The sequence below is a fragment of the Rhamphochromis longiceps genome, linkage group LG22 (genome assembly GCF_057381845.1).
Source record: "Rhamphochromis longiceps isolate RC_006_pf linkage group LG22, R_longiceps_female_GT1.1, whole genome shotgun sequence".
Lineage (NCBI taxonomy): Eukaryota > Metazoa > Chordata > Actinopteri > Cichliformes > Cichlidae > Rhamphochromis > Rhamphochromis longiceps.
Genome location: NC_140577.1, coordinates 29,030,521 through 29,038,711, shown reverse-complemented (window position 1 = coordinate 29,038,711; position 8,191 = coordinate 29,030,521). Strand labels below are relative to the sequence as shown.

At 41.8% G+C, this 8,191-nt stretch overlaps 1 protein-coding gene across 1 annotated transcript; it reads right to left on the bottom strand.

Moving 5' to 3' along the window:
* Nucleotides 1-398: 398 nt before the first annotated feature.
* On the bottom strand, nucleotides 399-6,330 carry LOC146644272 (uncharacterized). Its single transcript, XM_085396901.1, has 4 exons — nucleotides 6,201-6,330; nucleotides 1,013-1,390; nucleotides 689-801; nucleotides 399-494 (listed from the first exon to the last, which is right to left on the bottom strand). Exons 1-4 carry the CDS (start codon nucleotides 6,328-6,330, stop codon nucleotides 399-401), a joined length of 717 nt encoding a protein of 238 aa, XP_085253027.1.
* Nucleotides 6,331-8,191: the final 1,861 nt, after the last annotated feature.

Here is an 8,191-nt window from a genome sequence, read left to right as displayed (position 1 = left end):
AGTGCGCCCCAGGGCAGCTGTGGCTACAATGTAGCTTGCCATCGCCAGTGTGTGAATGGGTGAATGACTGAATGTAGTGTGAAGCGCTTTGGGGTCCTTAAGGACTAGAAAAGCGCTATACAAATGCAGGCCATTTACCATTTACCATCTTGTTCAGCCCTCGAAAGTCAATGCAGGGATGCAGGCTCTTATCTTTCTTCTTTACAAAAAAGAATCCTGCTGCTAAAGGCGAAGTAGATGGGCGAATAATACCTGCGGCCAGAGACTCCGTTATGTAGCGTTCCATGGTCTCGCGTTCCGGTTTAGACAGACTGTAGAGCCGACTTGTTGGCAGGGGAGCGCCTGGGAGTAGGTCAATTCCACAGTCGTAAGGCCGATGTGAAGGCAAAGACAACGCCTTACTTTTGCTGAATATCTGGCCGAGGTCGTGGTATTCGGCGGGCACCAAGGAAAGGTCGGGGGGTGAGGAGCTTTTCGCAGAGGCGGTCCCGGGACTGTCCGGGACAGCGGCAAGTAAACATTGTTCATGACACCGCGTGCTCCAGCCAGTTACACACCCTTTGGCCCAGTCGATTTGGGGGTTGTGATGTTGGAGCCAAGGAAATCCCAGTACCAGTGGGGTGTGGGGGGCTTTGAATACCAACAAACTGATTTTCTCAGAGTGATTTCCCGAAATAATGAGTGTAACCTCCTGAGTGCGATGTGTGACGGAGGCTAGATGGCCGCCGTTTAAGGCTGAGACCTTCAGGACCTCTGGAAGGGGAAGTAGGGGCAGGCCTAAGATGTTGGCTAACTCTTCGTCTAGGAAATTTTGTTCAGAACCAGAGTCAATGAGTGCGCAGCAGGAGTGAGTGAGGGAGTGAGACATTAATTTAGCAGGGCAGCTGAGGTGAGGGAACACTTTTGTTGTGGCGCCCGCCAGTATCCCCACAATTACTGACGGCCAACTCTTTTACTCGGTCTGGGCAGGAGTCAACAAAATGTCCTCTTTTTCCACAAAGAAAGCACTCACCAATCCGTTGTTTGCGCACCAGTCTAGAGGAGGAAAGCTTGGCTCCGCCGAGCTGCATGGGTTGCTCTTCATCCCCGTGTTGCTCCTCCTCCTCACTTCTCCACATCAGAGTAGGAAGGTCCCTTGATGTACCCGTGCCCCCAGCAGGCCGCCGACCATCCCCGGCTCTTCTGCCGAACTCCCGCATGTGGTCGTCTAAGTTAATACACATATTGATTAGAGCAGACAAAGCTTTAGGCAGTTCCTTGGTTGCTAACTCATGCTTAATATTCTCGTTAAGGCTGTTGAGAAAGGCTCCACGCAGTGCTTTCTCCTCCCAGCCCGACTCCTCCGCCAGGATCCAGAACTCCACGGAAAAGTCAGCAACACTCCTCCTACCTTGCTTCAGAGAAAACATGCGATTACCTGCGGCATCCGAGCTAGCGCCTTTATCAAATACACAGCGAAACTTGCTGAGAAAGACGTCATATGACAAAGAGGGGTGGGTATTTTGATTGATTGGTAATTTATTTCAACATGTGAACAATATACAAGTACATTTAGAAAAGAAATGAGAGAAAAAAAAATATACTATACAAATTACATACAAAAAAACATTCTGATTAATTTACATGTTGAAAGGGAGTGGGAAGAAGTATACACTTATTTAATCCCACCCCTGTCCCATAAATTATCAGTGAATATTTAGTCAGCTTCCTTACTGATATAATTTGTAATAAAAATAGTGAACAGATTTCTGATATACTATATACTATAATATCACATCATGAATTTTTTGTTTGTTTGTTTTTAAATAGAGACATTCACTTAATTTAAATATTTTCCTTTTCTTTATAGATCGAGAAGATCATATTTTTATAACTCTTTTTGAACAGTTTTATGTTTGGACATTGCTTTAATTCCATATTCAGTTTGTTCCATAGTTTCACTCCTTGAACAGAAACACAAAAGCCTTTTCTTGTAGTACGTACCTTCATTGTTTTGAAGTTACAAAAACCCCTTAAATTATAACTTCCTTCTTTCAAAAAAAACATACTCTGAATATTACCTGGCAGTTCTTTATTTTTTGCTTTGAATAGAATTTGTGCTGTTTGGAATTTCACTATATCGTCAATTTTCAATATTTCAGACTGCAAAAATAGTGAGTTTGTATGTTCCCTATAACCTGCATTGTGGATGATTCGAATTGCTTTCTTTTGAAGAGTAAAAAGTGAATGTAATGTGGTTTTATAGTTATTGCCCCAGACCTCTGCACAATAGCTTAAGTATGGTGAAACCAGTGAACAGTAGAGAATATGAAGTGATGTTCTGTCGAATACCTGTTTTGCCTTGTTTAGTACTGCAATGCTTCGTGATACTTTGGAATGAATATATCTTACGTGAGCTCTCCAGTTAAGTTTTTCATCTATTATTACCCCCAGAAATTTATTTTCACTGACTCTTTCAATATCAACACCATTTATTTGAATCTTTGCATTTGTATTTAAACTACTATTTCCAAATAACATAAGTTTAGATTTATTCAAATTTAATGATAATTTGTTTTTATCAAGCCAGAACTTCACTTTACTTATTTCATTAGTCATATCCTCCAATAAATTCTGCAGATCATCACCAGAGCAAAAAATGTTTGTATCGTCAGCAAAGAGAACCATTTTTAATACTTTGGACACTTTACAGATGTCGTTAATGTACAAGTTGAAGAATTTTGGACCCAAAACTGACCCTTGGGGTACACCACAAGCAATGTCCATACATAAGGAGCAACCACCATTTATTTTCACAAACTGCTTTCTGTCACTTAAATAACTCCGGACCCAATCTAAAACTACCCCTCTGACACCATAACGTTCCAGTTTTCTTATTAATATATCATGATCTATAGTGTCAAATGCCTTTGTCAAGTCTATGAATAACCCAGCCACATATTGCTTTTTGTCTATGGAATTTGTGATGTATTCTATTGAATCTAATAGTGCCGATGATGTTGATCTGCTTGATCTGAATCCGTACTGACTCTCAGTGAGTAGTTTATGTTTATCTATAAATTTTTCCAGTCTGTTTTTAAACAGTTTTTCAAGAACTTTTGAGAATTGAGGTAGTAAAGAGACAGGCCTGTAGTTTGTGAAATGGTGTTTGTTTCCAGATTTGTATAGAGGTATAACTTTTGCTATTTTCATTCTGTCTGGAAATCGACCAGTTTGAAATGATAAATTACAGATGTATGTAAATGGTTTTATAATAGCCTCAATGACTCTTTTAACCACTATCATATCAATATCATTACAATCCAAAGATTTGTGATTTTTACATTTTTTGACAATTTCAAGAACTTCATTTTCATCAACGGCTGTGAGAAACATAGAATATGGATTTCTGTCAATCAGTGTATCGGGTTTTTCCTGTGCTTTCCCAGGATGAGTGATTGTTCTTGCTAAATTTGGTCCAGCAGTTACAAAGAATTCATTGAGACTATTTGCCACAACATCCATATTGTATTCTTCATGGTCATTACAAATGAAATACTTGGGATAGTTCTTTTGTCCAGTCCCACATTTTATAACACTGTTCAGGATTTCCCATAATCTTTTATTATTATTTCTATTTATATCTAATTGCTTCTTATAGTATTCCTTTTTACTAAATCTAAGTATATTAGTTAACCTATTTTTATATCTTTTGTATCTGATTTCAGCATCTTTAGTTCTCGTTCTTAAGAACTCTCTGTATAGAGCATTTTTCTTTATACATGCATTTTGCAGACCTTTTGTTATCCATGGACAGTCCATATATTTCTGTTTCCTACTATATTGCTTTATTGGACAGTTGGTATTGTACAGTAATGTAAATATTCTAAGGAATTTATTATAAGCACTATTAACGTCCTGTTCCTGATATACTTCACCCCAGTTTTCCTTCAATAAATCTTTTTTAAATGCATTCATTCTTTCTTCTGTTCTTACTCGTCTGTACTCTTTTTTACTGTCCATTTTATTGATCTTGTAATTCCTATCATAGATTGTAAAAATTGGAAGATGGTCACTTATGTCGTTAATCAGGAGTCCACTTACAGTCTTATTTTCAATGTCATTTGGAAAAATGTTATCTATGAGAGTTGCACAATGTGATGTAATCCTGGTAGGTCTAGTAATTTTAGGGAATAGATTCATACAGTGCATTGTGTTTATAAATTCCTCAGTGGTTTTATGTTTATTTGGGTTTAGCAAATCAATATTGAAGTCTCCACAAATGAAAACTTTTTTGCGAGCTATTTCAATAAATGTTTCTTCTATCCAGTCTTTAAATGTCTCAATACTACTACCTGGAGCTCTGTATATACAGCTAATGATTACATTTTTACTTTTTTCTTTACAAATTTCAACTGTAATACATTCTAGTACATTATCAATCACCATCGTCATCTTTTCCACCACATTAAATTTCAAGGATTTGTCCACATACAAGGCCACTCCTCCTCCTCCTTTGTTTCGCCTAGTTATAAATGTGAATTCATAACCCTCCAGTTCAAAGTCTGTTCCTTTTTCCATATTGATCCAAGTTTCTGATAAGGCAATGACACTAAATGGATGTGAAAACTGGTTAAGATATTCTTTGATATGACTAAAATTAGCATAGAGACTTCTACAGTTAAAGTGGATAATTGATAATTTATTCTCAGTTTTAATCCTCTGATTGTAGTCTTTATTTGTATAGTAGCAGCAATTGTTATTGTTAGATGAGAAAAAGTTGTTGTCTGGATCTATTTCATATTCCAAGTCGTGTGTATTGTGATCCATATAGTTAAATGTTTTCAGTTCCAATTGATCATATTCTGCAACTGTCTGACTGATGCAGCTGATTCTTCCAGATGTATCTGAGTTCTTCCTTCCAGTGTGTGTCATAAGTGAGTGTGTGGTTGTCTGTTACCTTGTTTGCCGTCCAGATCGTGTTGCTCACTGATATTTTTCGAGATCCGCCATATTTTTAATGGTCAGAACTTTGGCTTCCTCTGGTGATCCGTTTAGTTTAATGAATATTTTGCAGTTCGTCGTCCAAGTGCCTTGGATTTTTCCCAGCTTCTTAAGGTGTCGCGCTTTTTTGGCTATTTCAGCGTTGTGTTTGGTTAGATGTTCATTGATAAAGACATTAGATCCTTTTAATTTTCTTCCTTGTTTCAGCAGCGTAATCTTGTGCTTTCGATTTACAAACCTTAATATAATAGCCGGTATGTTGCCGTTCCTCCTGGGAAGAGGGTGGCATGCTTCGACAGAGTTACAGTCCAGGGCAATCCCTTTGGACCGCAGGAAAGCAGCCACCTGTTGTTCCGTGGAGCTAATGTCAAGCTCTCCAGGTTCCTCGTTGCTGTCAGCGGTCACCGCCTGAGCGTATGACCGGGGTTTAATATGGAGCCCAGTGATGATGACGTCGTTTATCCTGGAGTATTGTTCCAGGTCAGCGACCTTACTTTCCAGGTATGCAATCTTTTTATCTTTTTCGGCATTTTGGATGCGGAGGAGCTTTACCTCCTCCACAATTTCAATGATATTTTTCTGCTGCAACCTGATAGTAGAAATTTCCTCCATTATGAAGTCAAGGGACTTTTTAATGTCCTCGACTTCCTCAGCTGTCGGTGTCCTCTTCGGCCCCATTTTATCTGGTTACCCTGGTAGCAGGTTCGGTCAGCTGATTCCTCAGTCAGCTGTTAGCCTGGTAACGCGTTGGCTAGCCTGCAATTACCTCGTTAACTCCGTTAGTCCAGTCCAATATCCTGTATCAAAGTCGTAATCCAGACAGGGTTGTACCAAAAGTTCCAACAATGTGAGTAGTCTTTATTCCAGAAATTGATGGCCAAATTTCAAAAATCCACAGGACACGATCAAAACACAACTTCCAAACAAATTTAAAACTGCCTGAGCCCATTGAAGCGCCCGCCCAGTCATAAGTTGCACCAAATAAGCGATTTTATCAGAATCAGAGGCAAAGGCACAAGGTTGCTGTCTAAACACAAGAGAGCATTGCGTCAAAAAACCCCGGCTCTTCCCCAACTCGCCGTCAAATTTTTCAGGTGCGGGGAGTGAGTACTCTCGCTGCCGCGGTGGAGGTGAAGGAGGATGCGGACAGGCTGCCGCGGCTTCCAGCGAAGGGGCGGGCTGCGTTGGAGCCGTATTAGGTGAGGAAATCAACATACCTTTAAGCTCTGTTATGGCTTGCAGAAGCGCGGTTTGTTCCTTTGAAACGTGCTTCAGCATTTCCTTGTGTCGCTCCAAAACCTCCGCTTGAATAGACAGCTGGCATGAAGCAGAATCCGCTGGGTCCATGGTGGTGGGATTATTCTGTCACGGAAAAGAGGGACCCAGGCGCGGTTCTTGCTCACAGAAACACAGTGCGTTTATTTACAGTGAAACAGACAAGTCCAACAATTCACTCAAAAGTGCAATTTTCCAATCGTGCTCGTCCCTTGCTCCCAGTGCATTCCGTGTTGTAACTCCCTTAGTGTGTGTGCTCCCCAACTCGCTTCTCTGTTCGCCCCTCCTGGAGGAAGAAGGAAAATCCAGCGTTAGCTACACGCTAGCCGAATAACACGCTCACACTGCTCGCACAGACTATACCAGTTCGGAGTAATAATCCCACGTCGACTGTTGCCGCGAGTCCAGGTTAGATACCCCTTTCTAGCCTGGAGGGATGATTACCAACCGCTGGTCAGGTGCAGGTGGGCCGGCAAGAGCGATGAGGGACTCCCAATGACGACAGTCGCCAGGACACGCCTCTCCCACAGCGCGCACTTCCGTAAACAGCCCTGAGGACCAGGGAGGGAGAAGCAAACACACACACAGAAAACATAAAATCAAATCAAATCAAATCACTTTTATTGTCACATCACATGTGCAGGTACATTGGTACAGCACATGTGAGTGAAATTCTTGTGTGCGAGCTTCACAAGCAACAGAGTTGTGCAAAATACAATAATGTAAACAAGCAAAATACAAGAATGGCTACATCTGAAACTAATAAATATATGTACAATATATAATAGTATATGCATTTCTGGATGTGTATACTAAATATTTTTCTACGTGTGTGTGTGTGTGTGTGTGTGTGTGTGTGTGTGTGTGTGTGTGTGTGTGTGTGTGTGTGTACACATATTTTACAAATTAAATAGAGTAAACAATAAATAAAATATATAAAAATATACAGAGTTGAGACATGTGCAAAACAGTGGCATTACTGTACAGTATGGAGTGCATAATGTTGAAGTTCCAGTAGTGAAAGTGAGGTGTCTATGACGTGTTCAGCAGTCTGATGGCCTGGTGGAAGAAGCTGTCTCTCAGTCTGCTGGTACGGGACCGGATGCTGCAGAACCTCCTTCCTGATGGAAGTAGTCTGAACAGTTTATGGCTGGGGTGACTGGAGTCCTTGATGATCCTCCCCGCTTTCCTCAGGCAGCGCTTCCTGTAGATGTCTTGGAGGGAGGGAAGCTCACCTCCAATTATCCGTTCAGAGCACCGCACTACTCGCTGGAGAGCTTTGCAGTTGTAGGCGGTGCTGTTGCCATACCAGGTGGTGATGCATCCAGTGAGGATGCTCTCAATGGCACAGTGATAGAAGGTCCTGAGGATGCGGGGGCTCATGCCGAATCTTTTCAGTCTCACTCTCTCCACAGCAGCGCTGTTGATGGTGATGGGGGTGTGTACTTCTCTGCACCTCCGGAAGTCCACTATCAACTCCTTTGTCTTTGCGACGTTGAGGGTGAGATGGTTGTCTTGACACCAGTGGGTCAGGGCGCTGACCTCCTCCCTGTAAGCCGTCTCATCACCATTGGTGATAAGACCCACCACTGTAGTGTCGTCCGCAAACTTCACAATGATTTTGGAGTTGTTAGTGGCTGTGCAGTCGTAGGTGTAGAGTGAGTATAGGAGAGGGCTCAGTACACACCCCTGTGGAGCACCAGTGTTCAGTGTGATGGGGGATGAGGTGATGCTGCCCAGTCTGACCACTTGGCGTCTGTCAGACAGGAAGCTAAGGATCCAGCTGCAAAGGGAGCTGCTCAGTCCTAGATCCTGCAGTATCCTGTCCAGCTTCGAGGGAACGATGGTATTGAATGCTGAGCTGTAATCTACAAACAGCATTCTCACATACGTGTCATAAACACAAGCAGGGTCGTCCGGAAAGAGCCGTCCG

What these genes read in the sequence shown, in the direction of transcription:
- LOC146644272 (XM_085396901.1), bottom strand. Translation starts at nt 6,330, where the DNA reads ATGGACCCAGCGGATTCTGCTTCATGCCAGCTGTCTATTCAAGCGGAG. An exon ending in AGCCATAACAGAGCTTAAAG is followed by an intron (nt 1,391 to 6,200) that starts GTATGTTGATTT and finishes CTCTGAAGCAAG; the next exon opens with GTAGGAGGAGTGTTGCTGAC. An exon ending in GGTGCGCAAACAACGGATTG is followed by an intron (nt 802 to 1,012) that starts GTGAGTGCTTTC and finishes AAAATTTCCTAG; the next exon opens with ACGAAGAGTTAGCCAACATC.